General features: G+C 36.9%; 3 protein-coding genes across 5 annotated transcripts; 2 read left to right on the top strand and 1 right to left on the bottom strand.

The window, feature by feature from the left end:
* Positions 1–680: 680 nt before the first annotated feature.
* Positions 681–6485, bottom strand: capza1b (capping actin protein of muscle Z-line subunit alpha 1b). The gene is made up of 10 exons (XM_044105149.1): positions 6383–6485; positions 5028–5091; positions 4117–4168; positions 3874–3937; positions 3563–3769; positions 3411–3490; positions 3210–3288; positions 2435–2506; positions 2262–2324; positions 681–2167 (listed from the first exon to the last, which is right to left on the bottom strand). Exons 1-10 carry the CDS (start codon positions 6419–6421, stop codon positions 2027–2029), a joined length of 861 nt encoding a protein of 286 aa, XP_043961084.1. The 5' UTR covers positions 6422–6485; the 3' UTR covers positions 681–2026.
* On the top strand, positions 5663–17450 carry apeh (acylaminoacyl-peptide hydrolase). 3 transcript variants are annotated; one of them, XM_044105025.1, is made up of 23 exons: positions 5663–6002; positions 8082–8211; positions 8296–8422; positions 8523–8610; positions 9405–9480; positions 9583–9674; positions 10165–10239; positions 10339–10476; positions 10583–10674; positions 10795–10835; positions 11560–11681; positions 11811–11871; positions 11973–12070; positions 12156–12207; positions 12342–12430; positions 12596–12734; positions 13576–13659; positions 14019–14099; positions 14960–15048; positions 15597–15784; positions 15934–16036; positions 16122–16228; positions 16820–17450. In XM_044105025.1, exons 4-23 carry the CDS (start codon positions 8554–8556, stop codon positions 16923–16925), a joined length of 1890 nt encoding a protein of 629 aa, XP_043960960.1. In that variant the 5' UTR covers positions 5663–6002; positions 8082–8211; positions 8296–8422; positions 8523–8553; the 3' UTR covers positions 16926–17450. The 3 variants fall into 3 exon arrangements, with proteins under 3 accessions (XP_043960960.1, XP_043960766.1, XP_043960863.1); XM_044104831.1 differs by lacking the exon at positions 5663–6002 and adding an exon at positions 6029–6160; XM_044104928.1 differs by lacking the exon at positions 5663–6002 and adding an exon at positions 7507–7631.
* Positions 17451–17978: 528 nt separating this feature from the next.
* Positions 17979–22873, top strand: tlr9 (toll-like receptor 9). Its single transcript, XM_044121398.1, has 3 exons — positions 17979–18525; positions 18753–21722; positions 21812–22873. Exons 1-3 carry the CDS (start codon positions 18523–18525, stop codon positions 22016–22018), a joined length of 3180 nt encoding a protein of 1059 aa, XP_043977333.1. The 5' UTR covers positions 17979–18522; the 3' UTR covers positions 22019–22873.
* The last annotated feature ends 304 nt before the right edge of the window (positions 22874–23177 follow it).

Raw genomic sequence — 23177 nt, 5'->3', positions numbered from 1 at the left:
ACACCTGCAAAACACCTTGAGCTGGAACAAATATTTGTCTGTTGTTTAGGGCATTTTCTCACAGATTGCTTATTGTCTTTATTCCGAATCAGTTGATGAGTTTGCTAACTTGCAAGTTTTTTGATAGTTCAGTTGGCTCCCAGCCCCCAAAAGACAAGAAATTAATATCTTCATCATGTATAGTTTTTACAGGTCTTTGCACAGTGAGAAGAAAGCTGGTTTCATACTAGCAAAGGTACTCCTGGAACTAAACTCTAGTTTGGGTTTTTTTCTTTCAGAGTTGTGCATTATTTTCCTTTTCACATTTCAGCTCATTTCACCAGTGGTATAGATGCACCAAAACCCAATCAGATGGAAAAATGATGACACTAGACAATCACTCTCACTGTTTGCTTCAGCCTCTCCGATCTTGGCATCATCCGTCACGGTCATGAAACTCCGAACTCAGAAACAAAGCTGTACCAGTTTTAACATATTGCCAATAACCAGCATCTACAGAGGCTTAGCTCTTGTTTGTATCAACAAACAACCTCAAAAATACAGAAATAAGAATTAGCTGTTTATTTTCAGTGTGCTTTTTAAAAACTGTATTTTTTTTTTTATTATCTAGTGGAAAGACATACTTTATTACAAATTGTGTTTATATCGGTGTACATTTATCAAGGAAAGAAGTAAATAAATGGATTGTAAATCAGTTTATTTGAACAGGATGGGGCAGTACAGTCTTTAACTTTGTAACTGATCAGCACACAGTTGTATTATACTGTATATTGACTTTTGAACACAGCACATAGCATAGCTAACAAGCAACTGATCAGGTGTCAGCCAACTCATAAGACATGTAGAACAGAGAATGATGTTGCCTGATAGGAGTCCTGCTACATTTACAGTATATCATCTTGCCATAAAGCGACTGCTTTGCATTCACTTGGCATCGACTTATACACAGTCAGAACAATTATGAGTGCAGTGTACTAAGACTCCAACAAAATGACAGCATATTAAAATAGAAATTTTACACACATGAGCAGGAAGATGGAGTTCTTTACCATAGGAAAGAGATTTTGGCAAATAAATTTTGGTTAATATGACGATGCTTTCCTTCGTAAAAAAAGGAAAACAATTTACAGCAAAGTTGGTACGAAAAAGAGAACAGAGGGTGTTTAGTGGATGCAGCAGAGCAGAGGTGGCTTTATCTTATTTCTGTCGTTACAACTTGCATGAAAGGAGAGATAATGCTTTAGTGTCACTCAACAGAGAAAACAAGTGAACATTCCCTCAAATCTGACAGAAAAACATCCAGCTGTCAGGGCACTTGTACAACAGGGCTGTGACAGGCTTTGTGCTGTATTTAAATGCTATGAATTTCATTTGGATTATGCATTACAGAGAAGCAATACCATAACTGTCTTTCTGTTGAAATGTGACCTAACAATTTCCTTTTCTGACCATATAAAGATTCCACTAGTGAAGTTGATTTTCAGTCCAATCATGCAAGGTAAACAATGACAAGAAAAACAACCTTTCAGAAAATGTACGTTCTACGAAAGTCAAACCCTGATATGAGATTGTGTGCTTGAATTTTGTCAGCAGCTGCTTTGTGTCCTGTGTGCAGAGAGCAGTAACTCTGAACGCTGCTCGGGATTAGTTTCAAAAAGACGAATATCAGAATTTTGTAACCTGAAGCTATGGAGTTCTGCGATTTCTTGAACAGAGCAGTTTTTTTTTTGTTTTTTTTTTTAACAAAGCGGTCCTGAGCACAGCCCTGCACTGTCCGAATGCGGATAAAACAAAAAAGTAACATCGTTCTCCAAACCATGATCATTATTGTTATTTTTGTAATACCTACACCTTCCTTACAGCAGACATACTTGTGCCCAACTGTCTGAAAACATTGAGTTACATTTTTATTTTACTTACTTCCCCCACGTCAATATAGTTATGCTTTGGTTAGTCCTTGCGCATATATAGATGGGTTGTGGGCCCACAGGAGTGTGCATCATCCTGGTCATTACCTGACCCTCTTCTAGACATTCTGCATTTCCTTGCCAATTTTGTAGCTTAAGATCTTATTCCAGTCGATCTTGGTGCGTGTGACAGGCAGCTGGCGACGCAGGGCCTTGAATGTCGTGTCAGACATGGTCTGGTAGTTTTCAATGATTGCAGTCTATGGGCAGCAAAACAAGGCACCAATATTAAAATGCTTTTTATGAACGATCGCAATGTAGGGTCAGGTATATATGAAAATATCGGATACGTACCTGGTATTCGTTTTCTGCAGTCCTAATTATGTCAATAAATTCCTTTGCAGTTTGGCTTTCACTCTGCAAGATGAAACATAAAATCATCCTGTTGTATTCTATTACTGCAGCTGAGTAAGTCATCTTAAACCGTTTGCTGATTATAAATGAGATCATAGAGAACTGTCACTCACAGTCACAGGTACTGAGTTTTCAACCTCCTTATGGCTGACCAGCTGGACGTTCCCATCTTCATAATAATGCACCTGAACAAAGACATAATGCTTTATTAGGCCGGTGTTTAGGATGTTTAAATACTAGTCCATAACCTCTGAAAGGAAAAATAAACCTTTTGTGGTTTTCACAACTTTTATGAAACTTTTCTGTCAAACCAACGGGACTGAAGTACTTCCCAGATCATAAGGAACAGGGAGAGTAACTCCATACCCCACAGGTTTACACAGATGGTAGCTACTCTATCACTGAACTGCTTCACTCTCAGGTTTTTCAATGAGAACTACAGGATAAACCTGCCTTCAAAAAGAAACCCATGGATGTACAATGGTAGAACCATAGACAGAATTAACAAAACTAAACAGGTGTCAGCGTTTCACAATCAGTAGCTATGTGCTGCAGTACTTATTGCAGCACATAGCTACTGGGGGATGAATTATCCCATCTCTTGCATATTATATGGAATTACCAAAAAATTTTAGTTAGGGGCATCCAATGTAGTTTTTCTGAGAGATTTGCAATACAATTTCATAAGAGTATCCAGTTAAACAAACCACAAAAAAGTAAACAGGAGATTCAATTTACTGTCCTTAAAAATATTGGTAACGTCATGCATGAAGCAGAAAAGCAAATGTCTATGATTATTACAACATTAAATGGAAGGGACAAAAATGTTGCAAGTCTACTTTGAATAATTTATGTATTCCTGATCTGAAATTAGATTCCCTCACTGACCTGGATTTTCAAAACTCCAACCACATGAGCTGTGGACTGACCCAGAGTCAGCTTCCACTCTGACCTGCAGCGACCATTCCTTTATGGGAGAAAGCAGAGCAGGCATTGGTTTGCAGACAACACTAGGCTACATGGTAAAGTTACTTTATTAAATCATTTGGATGTGATATTAAATATTTATTTTAAGAAATAAAACTATACCAGAAGTTTTTGGGTTGAAACTGATGTCCCTCAATGCAGGCTATAATCGTCTGCTGACCATCAACTGTTTTCTCATACACCTGCAACATACAGATATTATAAATAGAGGTCAAGTTAAATTTTTTGCAGCCCAAGCCTCTAGTGCAACGTACCGTGCAGACTCCTGTAAGGTAGTGCTCTTTGACGTAGGCACTAAGGGCAGCATCGCAAGCATCTCTCCAGCTTCTCAGAGCCCCCTCTCCGTCGTACGGCTGAACATCACTGACCTCTTTCCTCAAGTGATCGAAGCGAAACGATAACCGGTTATGGGGATCCAAGAAACGCCCCTGACCCAAGTCACCATGCTCTGTGATCAGGACCTAAGGAAAAAAAAAAAAAAAAAAAAAAAGTAAATCGACAAGAATACTGACGAATTGTCCTGTATGAACCATTTCTATCATTTAGTTTTCTGAACAAAGCGTACCGGTTCTTCATATCCCTCGATTTTGGCAGGAGTAAACTGATCCATGTTGTACTGGGCAAATGACCTGGAGAAAAGTGAACAAAAACAAAGCCAACATTAAAAAAGTCAAAAATAATTAAAGAATACGCTTTGCACAGACTGGAAAACAACACATCTGAATTAATATACAAACCATGTTGTTCACAACTTTCAAATTGATTGGATGATTATTTGCATTTTTGATGAAGGTCAAATGTTACTTACTGTGACGCCCCCTCTCTGAGGAGGTTATCATTGTTGAGAAGAAGCCGAACATCTAGAGACAAAGAGAAACCATTAAGTGCTTTCAAGAGGGCAAACAATTTTAAAAATGTACAATAAAAACTCATTACTAAGTTCTGAAATGATTATTACATCATAATTTTACTGTAAAAGTTTTTAGCAAGAGAAGTCCTTCAATCTGAACCTGCAGAGTGGCATTCACATCGAGGCATTTTCTGACTCGTCAGTATTGGGTTACTCATGTGCTGTTAAAGACAAATGCACTTGTGTATGGAAAGCCTTTTTGTTCGAAATTAAACACTATTACTTATGAATTATTTATAAATATTCTATTACATAAGTGTCCCAATGAGATGAAACAAACGTATTTTAAAAAAAGAAACTTCTTCCTTTCTACTTTTCATTTATTTATTTTAAGATTTGTTAATTATTTTTTAAAATCATTTTATAACAGTGTTTTATTTTGTGATACTTTATGTTGGACTTTCATTTCATGGCATATATTTAAATGAAGTGCTGTGGATTTAACTGTGTGGCGGCTCCGGTCAGAGTGAAGCGAGCTGAGAGACGGCCAACTTCATCTGCATGAAGGTTTAAACCAATAAATCTCAAAATAAATAAATAAAATGATTTACAAAATAAGATCCCCATTATTTTTTTCATTATCATTTTGTTTTTGTTCCATGGGGACTTTTATTTTTTGATAAAGTGTTTATTAATTTAGGAATTATTGGTAAATAACAGCATCCATTTAGTTATTTGTGAATAAAACGGCCCTCCATATCTGTATGGTGTAATTTGACGCACATTGATAAAAAGTCAATTTTACTGGAGTCAGATTATTGCCAGATTTTTTTTTCCCTTAAAACATTCAGGACTTGCCAACTTCTTACCATTGAAGACCTCATTGAACTCTCCAGGTGGAGCATGAGTCACAAAGTTGGCTGCTATGCGGACCTGAAATAAAATAAATTAATTCATACAATTATTATTTATTTGAAAATAAATAACCATAATTTAAAAAATAATAAATAACTAGCATAGGCAACCTCATAGATTTCATAACATACTGTGTAAAAAAACTGCACAAAATTAATAAACTACAGCAGCATATAAACTCCAAACACATTATTATTGAGATTTTTCTACTGCGTGGAATAAACTCTTTCCACTGTTGAACTCATTGATAAAAGTGTGTTACTACAATTTTTAATTTGCAGAATAGTGCAAGCTAAATGTATTATTATTTAAAGGACAACAGTTTAACAGTGAGAATATGTTAAACAGTAATAAACATAACCTTTTGCCTGATTAAAATGGTTAAAAGGTCAAAAATATAATAAACATATTGAATCAAGAGTATTCAATTGCACGGTAACTGTAACTGAAGAGCATAAAAATATGTGTGTTTGAGGATAATTTCTCTTCATTTATGACATTTGTTAAACAAACGACTTATGATCATTAAAAAAAAAAACAATTCCAAAGTAAACGTTTGTTTAAGTTGTTTGTACCTTTGTAAAAACAGTAGCATCACCTTTACCTCTGCTTAACAGCGCAAAGTCAACAGACCTGTGGAGTAGTTTGCTGATATTATCAGAGGAATGCCGCCTAGCTCGCTTCTTTGCTGTGTTAAAATCGCCTTTGTTTGTTTTCGGACCATATATGCCGATTTACCTTACGTGGCAGAATGGCAGTTCAGATTTGTATTACCTCTACTATAAACTTTGCCAGTCCCTAAGTTCGTGTCGTGTCTAAGTCCCACTGCTGCGGCGCACTCTAAGCTGAAAGTATCTATAGTGATGTCAAGCCTCGTGAAGTATTTGAGCTGCAACTGAATCTGTTTGACCCAGAAATCCACAGCAAAAGTAACGCTAGCTGCTAATGTTAGCTGACTGTTTTTTATGAGGGGGAACTTACTAAACCCATTTTGAAAAATATGCATATTGTGGAAACCGCAATACAGTTTGAGGAAGTACGAGTAACTGCTTCAGTAAAAGCCATGTCAGAACAGGACGTCGGACAGGTTAACCACCCTCAATAACACTTGATACCGCGGCTAGCCAAGCTGCTCTAGCTTGGGCTAGATAGCTAATGATACCTTTAACACAAGTTTACAATTTCAATAAGTTTTCGGACTCTGACATAAAATTTTAAGCCGGCGATATTTAATGCATAAAAAACTAATAACTTATTCGATCATACAATTGAGATAAATAAACAGAAAGCAAAAAATTTGCATTCAAACCTTCTCTTCATCTGACAGCGGCTCCTCAAAGTCAGCCATCTTGGCTTCCTGTAATGTAACCCCACCTACCCCAGCTGACTGACAGGTTCACTGCAGCGGCTATCATCGATTACCTACAGAAAAGGGCTTTACAATATTTAAATTTCGTTTAAACAAATGAGTATGCATCTTTGTCTATAATTTTATAAGCAGGGTGGAGCAACTTTTTAAACGGTAAATAAAAACTAGATTGACATCAAGAGCTAGCTATGTTCATTATTGTCTTCTTCCCTGATCGACAAAATAAAAGAAGTTCAATATGCCATGTTACTTGTAGATTTATTTTTATACTACATTCTAACATGCTGTAAACATAAATAATAAAAATAATTTTTTTAAAAAAAGCATTATTTTGGGTACTGGATCCTTGAACTTGTTTTATGCAAGGTTTCTGCTACGTTTGCGCTGGAGAGTAGATATACAAGACTAGACGCCGGTATAAAGGACACGCGAGTGCGTCCGCCGTATTGTGAGTGGCAAATCCGTCTTGGAACTCAATGATTGCTTGAAAAAAAGGGGATTTCCGAACAAATTAATAGGCTGTTGTTTACTAGTTTTGTCGTGAGTATAAATGTCCATTAATCATTTTTACTTTATTTTCATAGAAGCATTAGGGATTATTTAGATAAAAAATTAACGATGAAGTGTGCTTGCATTATCATTGAACCTAACCTATCTGGGATAATATACCAACTTGATTTAATTTTACTTATAAAAAGGAACTCAGTTCACTTGTTTTGTTTAGTCAAAAAGCTACAACAGAGGAGACACTTTAATTTTGTTTTTCAAATGAATTGTATAGGAATAGCGATAACAATAACAACATGATATTCTTGTTATTATTTATATTATTATCAGAAGTAGTTGACCATAGTTGTTAAGTTAGGGCTGACAACGAAAACTGACAGTATTGTAGTTTAAAATCACCACAGTTAATGCTATTTGTCAATCTATTGGAAATATGTATGAAATGCACACATTTATGCTTCAGTAACAGAACACACAAAGAATGATCTAATTTATATCGGCATAAATATCCTGCACTGCTTGCAGGCCTAAAATAACGAAACATGTCACCCACAATATGGCGGAGGCCTTGACGTACGATATTCACCCTTATCCAGCGTCTATCCTTTTACGTCAAAGTAAAGCGCTGGAGTAAATTGGACCGAATTTAGCGACGCGTACGGTTCCTGCCATGGAGTCACAGGTATGATTGTTAGAAATTGTCCAGCAGTCCTAAATGTTTATTAAACGTGCATTGCAGATGTTGCATAGGTTCAACCTTAGAGCTATCTAGAGTACATTGAGTTTCGGTATTAACAGATGCAGTCAGTTTAAGTCAAGCTAGCTGACAGATGAAGGGTCCGTAGTTTTCTTTCACTTCCAGCAGGAAGTTCCTTGCCATGTCTCGAACTCCTAAATCTCTAGAATAATCCATACTCTCTTGATTACTTACCTTAATGCAAAGCTGTTGCTTGAGGCAACAAATCGGGGAAATACTACATATGCTGACTTTTGTTTTTTATTGTTAAACAGTGTTAAACCTCACCAACTTTTCATGGATGGCTAGCTACCTAGCTTGGAAATGAATAGGACATTGTTCGCAGTCAAACATTTGTTTTCACTGAAGCGCAGTTGTTCTTCTCTGGGCTGCCAGGTGATAACCAAGCCGGAGGAAATTGCCAAACTCTACAGAGAGCTCAGCCTCTTTCCCTCTTTAAGCAGAGCAGACGTGGGACCTGTTATCACCTCTCAGTACGGAGGCAAATACAGCAACATATACACAGGTACATCTAACATCTGTCACATCAAAAATATTTCCGTTTCTATTTGATTCATATAATTTTTAATTTTTGAATTCATGTCTGCAGAGTGGATCCAGCGTGATCTGGAGAGAAATGAGAATGTCAAATTTTGCAGACAGTACATTGTTTTCCATGATGATAAGTCGGTGGTCTACTCTGGTACTTCTGGAAACTGCACTGAAGTCAAAGGAGAGTATGTAGAGTGTTATTTTACCTTGAGTAGACATACTATCTAATTTTAGTCATAATCCAGGAAAACTCAGCTGCATTTCCTCATTTGTTTCTCACCTCAGACTTCTAAGTAAGGACTCTCCCTCTGGTGAAATGAAGGCAGTTGTCAGAGAATGCACTGTCAAAGGAGAGGAGAAGCAGTTTCTGGAGGTGTGTGGCTCTCTGGTCCTGTTCAGATGTGGTTGACTTAAATAAAAGCAGTCCTCAGTAATCACAACCATTCAAGTATGGCATTAAAATCCATCCCTAATGATAGGATCTCAATTAATGTGCAAACAAACACATTGCAATATTACTTAGTGTGCTCAACTGAAAGTCCTCTATTTTTTGTGCACATTGCACTGTCCAAAAGTAAGAAAACATGTAACCCTCAGCTATAGATGGGTTGCTTTTTGACTGAAGCAGGATGGGACATTTTATAGCACAGTTACAGCAGCAGGTACAATAAACTCCAAAACAAACGAAAACAAAAACTCTGCAAAGAAAAGTCACTCATCCATACTGTGTCCAATAATCCTTTCTTTGCAAAATGTCCTCAATTGCTATTTTATTTGATTTAAATAACCCAGTAGCAGTGTCCGATTCTTCTTGTTTGTTTTATAAACTGGGAGAAGTCAAATACATTTTTTGCTACTGCATTAGGTGAGTCATGTCAGGTCACTGGGTGATCCATCAAGGTGTCTTGGAGTAAACTGTGTTTAGACTTTGAAACTTATTCAAGTAAATGTTTCTCAAGTCTCCATTTGAAGGTGGTCTGCTAACTGATGTCATCACGTTGCAAAATTGGGTTTAAAGTATGGTGTGAGTTGCATATTAAAGGAGCTACACTTATTGTCCCTGTTCCATTTCACTTCATTTTTAAGTATGCAACTTATCTTTGTCTGAATAATATTTACTCTGTGTTTCTAAATACAAATGTATTAAATGTTTATGTTACATTTTAGATCTGGAGTAAAAACATCAAGGTGAAGAGCATCAACCTAACAGCTTTAAAGAAACATGGCAAAGTCTATGAGGATGGTAAATAATGTTCAGGAAAAAAACCAAAAAAAAACCCCTGCAGTTTGTTTGGCAGTTTGCGTAACATCTGAATTTGTTTTTGTTTTTTTTGTACATTCCCAGAGCAGTTTGGCAGCTTGGTTTGGTCGCACTCTGAAACACACCTCTTGTATGTTGCTGAAAAAAAGAGGCCTGAGACTAAATGCTTTTTCCAGGTAAGATGTAGATAGAAAAAATAGTTTTTAGGATAAATTTAAACTTTTTTTTATTTTTACTGCAAATAACTACTACCAAGCTAAACATTTCATTATACAGCCAGGAATATCAAGCAGTGACTTCTTTGGTCTTTAAAGTTTTATTTTAATTCCAAGAAAGGTTGAAGTTCATGTCCCTAACTAGTCATGTAAATAATTCACACTTAAAGGGCACACACAAGCAAGATTACCACTGTCAGAAGTTAGCAACACTATTACCCAATCAGAAAATCACGGCAAACTGGTTCCCTCTTTCCGTGCTTTCATAATGGATGGCCCTGAGCTATTTTCCATTGTTTCTCAAAATCAAAATTCCTTGTCTGCATTTATTGTTCTGTGACCGAGGCAGCAGTGAGGCGTGTTTTCTGTCCTTTATCAGATACTCATTATGAGAGTTTTCAGATTGAGGGGCTAACAGTCTGCTGCTCCATTTCTCATTTCGTCTTTACAGACAGAGTTGCCAGAGTTGTCTTCCATTGAAGATGAGGAGGAGATCATGAGGGTGGAGAAAAAAGACACGGTTAAAGTGAATTTACTAGATTGTTGTCAAAAGTTGTATTAATCTTGTTGCAGTTCACAGCACTAAATGCTACATTGTAGTCGTTGTGTGAATTTCGTCCTGCAGGGGGAGCAGTTTGTCTACTATGAGGACTGGGGAGAGGCCTTTGTTGGCAAGAGCTGTCCAGTGCTGTGTGTTTTGGACATAGAGGGGGACAATGTGTCTGTGTTGGAAGGAGTACCTGACAGCATCTCCCCTGGACAGGTTGCCACTGCACTGCAATAAATCCATCTTCGCATGAAATGTTTGTGTGCCTTTAATGTGGTAATACATTTTTTAAAATTTTAATCAACTGTTTTCATCTCTCCAGGCATTTTGGGCCCCAGGTGACACAGGTGTGGTGTTTATAGGCTGGTGGCACGAGCCTTTCAGACTAGGCCTGAAGTACTGCCCCAATCGGAGGTGCTTATCAAATATGGTACCAGCATACAGCAGCTGGAATGTGGCAAATTAAAAAGGACTTCTAATGCAATTGAGTTCAAATGAATGCACCCGTTTTAGTATTTCTGTTGTCGCTTTCAGGTCATCTTTGTTTTATGTCGATTTGACGGGTGGGAAATGTGGTAAGCATGAATTGTTTGTAACATTTGTTATCAATTCAACACTGTTAACATAAGGTGTGATGGAGCTGTAAAGTATCGCTTCGGGATTTGTTTTTCACACATTAATGCTTCCTGTTGATTACAGTAACATCTTTTAAGTGCATTTAAGTGTTATCAGCGCATACATGCAGTAGGGGAAGGAATTTCTTAAAAGTTGCCAAAACAAATGCATGTTATTAAATCATACTTTTTTTTTAAATGTATTTAAGCTTCTCATTAAATGCAAAGAAACTAGATGAGTGAACCCAGAAACATGTACTTTCTAGGTACAAGTACATGTTTTACTTGTACCTAGAAACAAGTACAACATGTTTCTAGACTTAATAAGATTAAGTCTCAATGCTTTGATGCAGGAATGCAGATATGCCTTTAATTCCTTCATTTTCTGTTGTAATCACAACTACTATGTCTAACAAAAAACACGTAGCACATTTGACTTCTTTTACATGTCATATTTCTTAAAAAATATAAATCAGCAGGTCCTGCCTCAGATAAAACTTATCGGCACATCTCTAGTGTTAGCTACTACTGGACATTATGTGTGCTATTATGCAGCTGTGCTAATATTTACATTGTGAATACACGCTCATGGAAAACATTCTCTCTGTCATCTTAGTTCAATTTAGTATTGACATAGTCTCATGATACGTTGTTGACGTATATGTTTATTTGTTGTCTGCAACAGAGCAGCTTTCGTCGGACACCAGTGCGGTGTTTTCCCCAAGGCTGAGCCCCGATCAGTGCCGAATTATTTATCTAGAATGTTCTGTATATGGGCCACATATGCAGTGCTGCAAGCTTTGTATGGTAAGAAAATTGGAGATTCTTCTTTTTATACGTTTAATTTTCCAGTTTTCTAATTGGAAAGACACAAGTGTATTTTTTAATTTGTTAATATGTGAGTTTTCTTTGCTGTATTCTTTTTTTTTTTGGCAGTATGACTGGTACACTAAGAAGACCTCAGTGGTTGTGGATATAGTTGGACGACCAAGAGAAGGTAAATGGTGCTAAGTGGGAACATAAAAACACACATTTTACTTCAAAGTATGTAGCAAGAGTGTTAAAAATTTACCTGTTTGGCTTTTTATGACTTTACAGATGGCTTCACTGGCATCTACAGCAGTCAGTTGTCGCCAAAGTGTTGGTCAGCTGACAGTCAGCGAGTTGTTGTTGCTTGTCCTCAGCGCAGCCAAATGGTCTGTGTAGTTTTTACTTGTTGTCATGTCCAGGGCGTTTAAAAAAAATAAAATAAAATGTTTTTTTCTTCTCTTTGTGCTTTAGGATCTCTTGGTGGTGGACACAAGCACAGGAAGCATCACCTCTCTGACTGCAAGTAAGTCTCTTTCTGCACTGTGTTTTATAAATCAGTGTGATTCATTGTTGACAATTTCACACCCTTTTATTGCAGCACGTTTGTCACAGTTAGTGATTTTATTATTTTATATTTATGTCAATGCTTGGTTGTAGAGTCTGAAATTGGTAACTGGTGTCTTCTGAACATCGAGCGAGATCTGATGGTGGTCAGCTGCTCCTCTCCCAACTGCCCTCCAAATCTGGTAGGATCTGTGTCTTTGCTAATAATATTTAGATTTTTTTAAATTAAGCCATATAAATGTCCCATTGGATCAATTGGGAGTTCTCAAAAACTTATTAAAGGAACTTTATGTAAAGCAGCAGATTTTCTCTCTTTCACCCATGTGCTTTTTTTTGTTGTTGTATAGAGAGTGGGCTTCCTTCCAGGGAAGGGTTCCCAAGAGGAAGTGGTTTGGGTTACTTTGGAGGAGTCTCAGACTTTACCAGATATTGACTGGCAGATCAAGACTTTCACTCCTTCAGAAGGACTAGACAACCATCAATACCGTAAGATAACTCTTTGGATTATTCATGAAGTAATTGTACTTTAAGAACTGTTATTTTTTTTGTTGCCTGTTTTTCTTTTGTAATTTGAACTGACAATATTTCTTGCCCTTTTTGTTTCATTTATTAAACTTCACAATTAAACCACTAAAACTTTCCTGATTTTCAAACTATGTGTGATTTAAAAGGCAACTGGCTTTTGTAAAATATATCAGGCAGTGGTTTGGTACCACTCAGGTTGCTGCTATTTTTATTTTTTTTTTAAGGAGACTGTTTCCATAAAGCTAACATATGACATAAAGTCTGACTTTCTTGTACAGGCTGTATTTATTAGAATGGTGGAGAAAATTAAAAAAAGTACTTTATTCTAATCGTTTTGATAATTTTCTCCATTGAATTTTAAAAAATGTATTTTGTCTAATTTGATTAATTCACCGCTAAAAATAACTGCATTCTTGTATTACTTCCACAGTAGCAATGAAGCAAATAGGTAATTCTTTGCTGATAATGCCATGAAGCAGACTGCTTCACTAATTACCTAATATGTATTACATTTTTTATTTTATTTTATTTTTTTAGATGTTGGGTTCTCAAATGTTGAAAAGTTCTTGGGTGGATAGTAGAAGTCATACCTAACAATATTCAATGTTTAACAATTGCATCCATCATTGTAATGAAATATTGTTTATTAACCACAGCGTTTTTTTGTTTGTGAAAGACCAAAGGCATAAAAAATATTGCTAATATGCTTGCAAACAACACTGTAGTGTAACTATTTGTAAACTATTCTAAGTTCTGCTACTTGTACTAATTCATGCTGCCAACATGTTTTACTGTATTTCAGCGGGGATTGACTATGAAGCTGTGCTGATGAAACCAAAAGAAGTGAAGGAAGGAGTGAAACTACCTCTGATTGTCCTCCCTCATGGTTTGTAACTCGGTTAGATGGATAAAAAAAATATCATATTCCAAAAGAGCTTACATTATGAAGTAATAAAACCTAGGCTATTAATCCCTACTGGGTTTATTTTTAGGCTCTCTTCAGTCAAGAGCTTCTACTGATCAGATTGACATTGCAGACAGTGGTTGCTATGACGATGGTGCTCCTTGTGGCAAAGTGTTACCTCATTTTACTGAGAACAAGCTCAGTAGTTGTCACAGAGATACACCTCTGTTAGTTTAATTACATGTTCTACAGCATTTTAATTGTGCATCTGTTTCCATGGCCACCAGTTTCTAATTGATCATGTCAAACCTGTTTCACTGTTAATCTGTTTTTCTCATCAGGAGGTCCTCACTCTGTGGTTGTAGCTGAGTGGCTTCTGTCTACCTCTGTGCTCTGCAGGATGGGTTTTGGTGTATTAATGGGTAAGTTACGTTACAAATGTCAAGTGCAGCTTCATTTGATACCTGTTGAAACATAAGATGATGGTTTAAACATAGCACTTGGCTTTTGGTTTACAAAGAATACAAGGATTGCTTCCTGTTTTGTGGCCACTGATGCTGGTTCAGTTGGTGAGAGCCACTCAATGGCTCATTTTTATGAATTTTTATCGCTTCATTTATCTTTATTTTTTATGGAAGATTGCACAAGAACCTTCTTTATATATATAAACTTTGCTGGAAACGGCTTTCTGTTCAAGGGTTTTTTCCACAGCTCTTAACATTAAGTTTTTATGTGTCCTTTCTGTAAGCGTTTCCACAACATATTAACTCTAGACTATAGATCGATTGGGTCCTTACTTTAGGTTGAAGGTAAATAGCCTTTTTAAAGAAATCTTGTAGGTTCTTAGGAGTAGGAATACTTTTGCAGTCTGCTTCTACCTTGGAAATTGAATTGGTGGAGGAAATGGTAAAGGTCGTGTGTGGGAAACATTCTCAGATAATCGTATCGGTCTCTCTGGAAAGCAGAAGTTGCATTTGCAGTTCCAGAGCACATAAACCCAAATACCTAATTGCAAAGCAATCATACCTGTTACAGATATGAACTGGTAATAGGTTCATATCTTTGAAAAAGTCTAGTTATTTGTTGTATGAAACAGCTATTATGAGTTTTCTGTTTGTTTTTGCAAAACACAAGAAAGATTTGCAAAATCATCATTGTTCAGAAAAAAAAAAAAGAATTTCTCGGGTAACTTTGCATTTATCTACATAGAAATACAGCTAAACATTACCAGGCATGTTGGTGCTTGTGGGAATGCTTCTGAATGTGCGTTTTCTGTTTTTAGTAAACTATCGTGGCTCTCTTGGTTTTGGCCAGGACAGCATCCTCTCACTGCTGGGCAATGTGGGTTCCCAGGATGTCATGGATGTTCAGGTAAGAATATAGCCAGCACCATTTGAGGACCTAATAAACACAAAAAATAAGCCTGCTGCTGATAAAGTTCAAGCTCTCTCATTTTCCCCATTGTCCATTTTCAGAGTGAATTTCTTTTTATATACTTTCTATACTGAACTGGAATTACTTTGTTTTGCTATATCACAAAAATTCCAATAAAGTTTACTGTTGTAAAATTTAAAAAATGTGAAAAATCCATTAGATTTTTTTTACTTTTTTTGTATAGATATATGCTGAGCAAGTGCACAATTGTATTATTTTTTAAGCAAACAGAAATGCGCCTTAAATGCGTCTCTAGCTCATGTTCAAAGCAAATGAATTTCAGTATTGCCTTTGGTAATGTGTTTGTGTTTGTACTCTATTGGTCTCTATATATAAGGACCTTGAGTTGCCAAAAATGTAAAAGATGGCTCATAGCAACAGAGCTCTATTTTAAATGTTCTTGTTTTGTTCTCCCTTGATCACGCTCTGTGGGATTTACAGATTTTCTTTTACATAGTCTGTCATTTGTGTTTTACTTCCTCCAGTCTGCTGTTGAAAGTGTCCTAGACGCTGAGTTTGACAGGGAGAAAGTGGCCATTTCTGGAGGTTCCCATGGGGGGTTTCTAGCCTGCCATCTAATTGGCCAGTACCCAGGGTTCTACAAGGCCTGTGTGGCTCGCAACCCTGTCGTCAATTTGGCCTCCATGATTGGCAGCACGGATATCCCGGATTGGTGGGTCTAGTTGTTAAACATCCCAACACTCTTGTCTATAATTGGTGATTCCTGTGGTGAAAGTCTTGAGCAATTACAAAACTGTGGTGTTTTATAATTGGTTTATGGAGACGTAAATTAAATGTTGATTTTTTTATTTTTTTTTGCAGGTGTGTTGTTGAGGCAGGATACGATTACAGTCCAGATTGTCTCCCTGATCCTGCTGTTTGGGAACAGATGTTAAACAAGTCCCCTATCAAATACGTCCCTCAGGTATATTTATGTACATCTCAGACGCATACTTCTGACTTTACTGCTTTTGTTGTAGTGATATAATGTAAGTTATTGTCTCGTTAAGGTTCGGACCCCAGTGCTGTTGACTTTAGGGGAAGATGACAAGCGTGTGCCTAACAAGCAAGGAATTGAATACTACAAAGCTCTGAAAGCGAAGCAGATCCCTGTTCGGTAAGCACTGACCAGGCGCCTCATGCATAACAGACTGTGTAGCTTTCACATTAAAAGTTGCTATAGTGACATAAGTGTGGTGCACAAATAGTTCAGATCTCTAAAACCATCCACACACATGTGGCTGTGAACTATCTCTTCATACATCCCTATTTGCGTGAAATAGAGCACAGCTACAGGTGTCTCGTGAGCTTCCCTGTGCCTGCCCGTAAATACATGTGTAACTTTGTATAAATAGCCGGAAGACTCCAGCCACATGTCCCAATGACCATGACAACCGACCTTGTTTCCCCAACGCTCACTTCTCAAAAAAAATAACAGCATAACTTTTCAGCCTAATTTAAAAACAGACAGCATGCCAGATAGTCCTTTAGAATGCCTATTACACTTTAAGGAAACATATATTGAACCAAGCCACCATACCACTGCATTTGTTAGGCACATCACGTAGACGTTGTACATTTACAGAATGGAAATGCTTTCTATTCACAAAGGCACATTGTGTTCCTGGGCAGTGCCCTTACAGCAATATGAATGCAGTCAATGTGCTATGCGGTTTGTTTATTAATGCTCTAACATATATTTGCACAGGTTACTGTGGTACCCTGGAAACAACCACTCTCTTTCCAAGGTGGATGCAGAATCGGATGGTTTCATGAACATCGCTTTGTGGATAATTCAACACTTAGGTCTGTGATGGAGACATAATAAAGACAGCTGCAAAAAGACTAAAGGACATTAATTTGTGTATGCAAACTTATTTTTTATGTTAAAAGGCCCAATCCAAAGCCAAAACATTGACAATTGATCTTCAGCTAGAATACACTTTAACTGTGCGTAACCATAGTGTACGCACAGTTACACACAGTTACACACAGTGGGAATTGCATAAGAGGATGACAAACAATTAAAAAATAATAATAAAACCACACTTGAATAAAAATATTTGATTCAATGGAAACATTTTATTGATACTGACTTGATTTTTTTGTTCTGTAATTTGAAACAGAAAACCAAAAGGGCTCTTCATTATTTTGACTTTCTCTCTGATTACATGAAAAAAATAACACTTATAATCAGTCTTTTTTTAGGGATTTTCTTCTGCTTGGGTGATTGTATTATTTCTTTTAATTAAATCTCTTGATTGTGCCATTTTTTGCATTTAATAAAACAACTGTAAGAAAGCTCACCATGTCAGTCAAGTTTTTAAATGCATTTTTATATAGGTGAGTTAGGAGACTTTTGGCTCCCAATAAGTGTAAATGCACTTCTGAATGCACCATAAATTACATGTCCATGTTAAATGTAAACATTTGACCACAAACTATATGTAATCTGGAAGAAGACACTTAGTTGTTTTCTTTATTATTACTTCTGTTCACATGGTTAAAAGTTCTGCAGATAACAATATTCACTTTTATTATTTCTGTTTGTAAGTGAATATATTGTTACAGTTTCTAGTAAAGATGCTACATCTGTGAGCCACCACACGACACTTGGCAGTCCCTGACTTCCCATACAAATGCATGTCAATAAATTTAGATTGAGTGATAATTTTTAGAAACAGCAGGGGAAGTGGCACAATTACACAGCTGTAACAGTGTGTCTGGTGTTTTCACCACGTCTGCGTCAGTATACGTCATCCTGCACAAAATGTTACTCAACAGAGGGAACCATTACAAAGGTCCAGTGCTCATATACAATTGAAAAGATATAAGCATTTTTCTTGTCTAACATTAAACAGTTTACAAGGTAATATGGAGGAATAGTCAAAAATTTCAGCAAACTACTATATTGTGAGAAGGTATAGTTTTTTTACAGTGCATGTTAAAAAATGTGCAAGATAAAGCCATTTAAGTTATTATTTATTGCTCTAGGTGATCTCAAAACTATTGTATGATTGTCAATGCCCCAAAGCCCAAGACATCTACATTTGTTCAGAATTGGAGAATTTTCTCTTTCTTCCCTTAGAGGAAATCAGTATCTTAAAAAACCAACTTATTTTTAATATAGTCTAAAGAGCGTATTATTAAAAGCACATATTAACAAATATAGTTTTAAATTGTATTTAATTACTTCAGTTAAATATGCAACTGATGTTCCTCATTCCTTGTTTTATGTCACATGCTTTGCATCAGGCTTCTGCATATTTGACCACATGGTTTCACTTCTGCATTCATCTTGCTTTGTTTTACTGCAGACGCCTTTAGACAATTTACACCCTTTCTTCTCTTCAAGAGAAATAACGCTTACAAAGTTTTTCTCAAACTATTATGATTTGGTTTTGATCTGATATGGTAAGTGACCTTTTTTCTACCCTTGTAAATATAGTGTTTCTCTTTAAATATATTAAGCTACAGAACTGGATAAATTTTATATAGGGAATTAAAGTGTGTTTGCTGTGATTTAGAAGCTTCTTTTACTGCAATATTTGTTGAATATATTGATAAATTCTTTTTTAAGTTAAACTGCATGCTTCTACAGTATTTTCTGACTATTATTGAAATTTGGTACACTTTTTCAGGCTCTGGAGAAAGTTCTTCTTATCATGATTCAGTTTCTGCTATATGGAAATGCAATCAACATCCAGTTTTTTCCATGTGACGCTGATGAGAATTCAACCACAGTGGACTGCTCTGACAGACCTATCAAGTACATCCCGATCATTAAGGCTGCTACTGTTTTATCAATCGATTTGAGTGACACCAAGGTACAAGCAGTGAGGAACCACGCATTTGCAGGTGTCCCAAATGTTAAGATTTTAAAAATAAAAGGCAATTGTCTCCCAGGTCAACTTAGACTTCCCGAGCAGCAAGGATGCAACATGGAAATTGAGCCTCATGCCTTCAAGTACCTTAAAAATCTTACATTTCTGCATTTGTCAGGAAACAGCCTCAGATCTATACCAAACTTACCTGAAAACTTGCTGTTTCTTGATTTGCAGTACAATTGCATCTTTAACATATTTGCCCCTTTAAAGACTCCAAATCTAGAGACTCTGCTACTCTCCAAGAACTGTTTTTATGCCAACCCCTGCAACCAGTCTTTTTACATCAATGCAACTGTTTTTAGAGGATTACCTAAACTCAAAAACCTTACATTAGGGTATGATAATGTAACAGCTGTCCCAAAAGACCTGCCAGCCTCACTGAAGATGCTGGATTTAAGGGAGAATACAATGACAGAGATCCCAGAAGGGTCATTTGCCAACCTGACAGCCCTCGAGCATCTGAATTTGGAGTGGAACTGTCAGCGCTGCGATCATGCAGCGCGGCCCTGCTTCCCTTGCCCACAAAATCGCCCTCTCCAGCTGCATCCCAACTCGCTGTATTCTGAAAACAGCTCCATCACATTTCTGAGCATAAGAGGAAATTCTCTAAAAACATTTCCAGATGGCCTTTTTAGGCCGTTGAAGAATTTAAAGGAACTGGACATCTCTGACAACCTGCTGGCGTTTGCTATACAAAATGGCACCTTTTTTCAAGAGCTGACTGGCCTCACTTGGATTAGCCTCATCTACAACTATGAACCACTGAAGACCTTTGGAGAACTGGATCTCTCTCCATACATTGGCAACATATCGGGTCTGCAAAGGCTTTTACTAAGTGGGAACTTTTTCCATACCATATCAAAAAAAGGTTTCCATGTTCTGTCTCAACTCAAAAATCTATCAAAATTAGAACTGAGAATGAACTTTATTAGCAAATGCAATTTGACTACCCTGAAGCAACTACCATCTCTCACCGCTATAGACCTCTCCCAAAATATGCTGAATTTCCTTCCATGCTGTTCTGAATCATCTGGAACTGCAGAATCAGACAGCTGTCAGAACCAGAACTTGTATTCAGGTGATTTCCAAGATGTACACACTCTCATACCAGACAAAGAAACAAGAACTAGTAGCCACATCTGGGAATCTGACCAGTCTAACGGACCAGAAAAGACAGATGGCCAGGAGTGTCAAATTCCATCTCTACTGAGCTTTAAAAATAAGTATTGTCGGCAAAAGCTATCTTTTGACCTTTCTCAAAATGACATCTTATCACTTAATAAAAGAGTCTTTTTAGGCATGGAAAATGCAGTTTGTCTAGACCTTTCTTATAACTACATGAGTCAGACATTGAGGGGTGGGCAGTTCAATAAAATGACAAAATTAGTCTTTCTTAACATGTCCTTCAATAGGCTAGATCTTTATCGCGATGATGCTTTCAGTGAACTTCAGTCTACATTGAAGGTATTAGATGTCAGTAATAATGACTTTCACTTCAAGATGAGAGGAATGGGCCATCGTTTTGAGTTTCTTAAAAATCTGACTAAGCTGGAAGTGCTGAGTCTTGCTAACAATGGCATCGGGATGCGGATAGATCAAAGGCTGGTCAGCAGGTCCTTGCAGTACCTCTACTTCAGTGGTAATCATCTGGACATCATGTGGAATGCTGACTACAACAAATACGCTAATTTCTTTCAGAACCTAACAAAACTGAAATTCCTGGACATCTCCAGCAATAACCTGAAGTCACTCCCAGCAGAAATACTGTGTAACCTCCCAGAGAGCCTTCAGAGCCTCTGCATCAGCAGAAATTCCATGAAGAATTTTCCCTGGCAAAACATTTCAGCTCTGAGCAATTTATGCCATCTGGACCTAAGCTATAACTCTCTAAGTGATTTGGTTTCACAGGAAATAAAATTTGGAGACCAATTTTCCTTTCTGGACCTGAGTCACAATTATCTTACCTCTATTCCAGACAATTTCTTCAATCAAGCACGGTCTTTGCAGCATTTGTATCTCAATCACAATAAGATCAAAGAGTTGAATAATCAGCATCTACCTGCACCCTTTCAAAAGGGGAGCACCCTTCAGAAACTCACCCTGCACGACAACCCATTTAAATGTGACTGTAATACTTCATGGTTCGTTGTCTACTTGCGGACTACTCCAGTAAACATTCCTTATCTGACAACACGAGTGCGCTGTGGATACCCAGACTCTCAACAAGGTGTGATTCTTCTGTCCATAGACCAACATTCATGCCAGGATATCTTCGGTAGCTTAGCCTTCCTAGTTTGCTCTTTCTTATCTGTGACATTTACTGCTCTTCCTCTGCTGAAGCATCTCTATGGCTGGGATGTGTGGTACTGCTTGCAAGTCTTCTGGGCAGGACTCAAAGGCTACTCCCAGCTGCCCGGTGGTGTTTCAGATCATCACTATGATGCTTTTGTGGTTTTTGACACCAGGAATCTCGCTGTGAGGGACTGGATTTACAATGAGCTGACTGCTAACTTGGAATGCTCTGGCCACAGAAGATTTTCTCTCTGTTTAGAAGAGAGGGACTGGATACCTGGGCTCTCATGTATTGATAATTTACACCATGCTGTTCACAGCAGTGTGAAGACAGTGTTTGTGCTGTCCAGGAGCACAAATGGAACCGAGCTGGTTAACGGTGTGACCCGACAAGCTTTCTTCATGGTTCAGCAGAGGCTTCTTGATGAGAAGGTATTTTCCCATTTTTATTTTTTTTTATGCTGTGTGGATGTTCTAATCTTTTCATAGCCCTAAAATACTTTTGAAACTTTCTATTTAAGGTTGATGCAGCTGTGGTTGTTCTCTTGGATGAAATGTTTCCAAAACTAAAGTACCTCCAACTGAGAAAGAGACTGTGCAGAAAGTCTGTATTGTCCTGGCCTAGAAACCCAAGAGCTCAACCCCTTTTCTGGAACCAGATGAGAATGGCATTATCATCTGATAATCTCAAGTTTTATGACAATAACATGAGTGAAAGTTTTATATGATTGTTAAGTGAAATAGTTTAAGTCCTGGGAAAATGTTTACCTCCTTATAGATTTGCTCTGTTTTTGCTTTTAAGATTTTTTTTTTTTTTTCATCAAATAAATTTTTATATCAGACTTGGGGTACTTGGGGTTTAAATACAAAAAATTATGTTTTCAGTTTTTAGGGTGCTATATGAAAAAGACGCTTTAAATATAGGTACTAGAAGGAAATTTGCCCACTCTTCTTTGCAGAGTTGTTTTAATTAAGCCATATTGAATGCCATCCAGTATAAATTCCTTCCTTAAAGACATTATGGCAATTGGACTTAAGTTCAGTCTTTGATTGGATCACTCTAAAACTTTTATTCCCTTTATGTAATAAGTGATCCAGATGAACACGTTTATTTGAGTTTAATGCTACAAATGGATGACAATTTTCTTCTGAATTTTCTAGTAGAGAGCAGAATTTATCCATCTATCGATTATATATTGCAATCATATAAAAGTTTGATTTATTGAAGTGTCACAAAAAATTTTAAAATCAGAAGAATTTAGTGAGTAGATAGAAACTTTCTTCTGGACTGTATTGTTGAATTTATTCATTTCCATCTGACCTCATTTTGACAAACTGACAGTTTCATTGATGATTTTTTTTGTTTCATCACCTGTTTGTATTTCAGTTTTTGGAGAAAAATTACACTCTACAGCAAAACAGATGATGGCTTGTAATGGTTTTTCGATGTCACAGAAGGCTGAACACAGGTGTGATGGTGTAGCTTATGTAAAGACAGTAGTTAACCTACACAAAGACAGATAAGTTTATCACCCTAAGCCTCAGTTTTCTTTAAGATTTCTGAGCTGTATTTGTTGCCACATTATGTCTTTAAAGTTATTCTTACTCATTAAACAATTCCAATTTAATAGTCTCTGTTTTTTATTTTGATTAATTTATATTTAACCTTACCAAAGATATCCTGAAGAACAAGAGGGTCTTAGGTGCTACGAAGGTAAATGGAATTCAGTTATGGCAGTATACAAACAAATTGACATTGTTTTACCTGATTTATTAAACATTACAAGAGGGTATGTGATGCAAAATACCCACCACTCTGAAAGTTTCACTTCTCTTTGGTTGGGAGGAAATGAAAAGCCTGAATAGTTTTGGAACAGAAATCAATAA

The sequence above is a fragment of the Gambusia affinis genome, linkage group LG01 (genome assembly GCF_019740435.1).
Source record: "Gambusia affinis linkage group LG01, SWU_Gaff_1.0, whole genome shotgun sequence".
NCBI lineage: Eukaryota > Metazoa > Chordata > Actinopteri > Cyprinodontiformes > Poeciliidae > Gambusia > Gambusia affinis.
The sequence above is the reverse complement of the archived record's forward strand: the minus strand, read 5'-3'. Positions and strand labels throughout refer to the sequence as shown.

Bases quoted from the DNA above. Each gene is read 5' to 3' on its own strand.
- capza1b (XM_044105149.1), bottom strand. From the start codon at position 6,421: ATGGCTGACTTTGAGGAGCCGCTGTCAGATGAAGAGAAG. The intron at 3,289-3,410 runs GTATAGTTTTAT...TCTCCCATAAAG, and splicing joins TTTCAACCCAAAAACTTCTG to GAATGGTCGCTGCAGGTCAG. The intron at 2,507-3,209 runs GTCAGTGAGGGA...GTCTTTGTTCAG, and splicing joins TTGGAGTTTTGAAAATCCAG to GTGCATTATTATGAAGATGG.
- apeh (XM_044104831.1), top strand. From the start codon at position 6,074: ATGCATATTGTGGAAACCGCAATACAGTTTGAGGAAGTACGAGTAACT. The intron at 8,423-8,522 runs GTATGTAGAGTG...TTCTCACCTCAG, and splicing joins TGCACTGAAGTCAAAGGAGA to ACTTCTAAGTAAGGACTCTC. The intron at 12,431-12,595 runs GTAGGATCTGTG...GTTGTTGTATAG, and splicing joins CCAACTGCCCTCCAAATCTG to AGAGTGGGCTTCCTTCCAGG.
- tlr9 (XM_044121398.1), top strand. The intron at 21,723-21,811 runs GTATTTTCCCAT...TTTCTATTTAAG, and splicing joins AGAGGCTTCTTGATGAGAAG to GTTGATGCAGCTGTGGTTGT.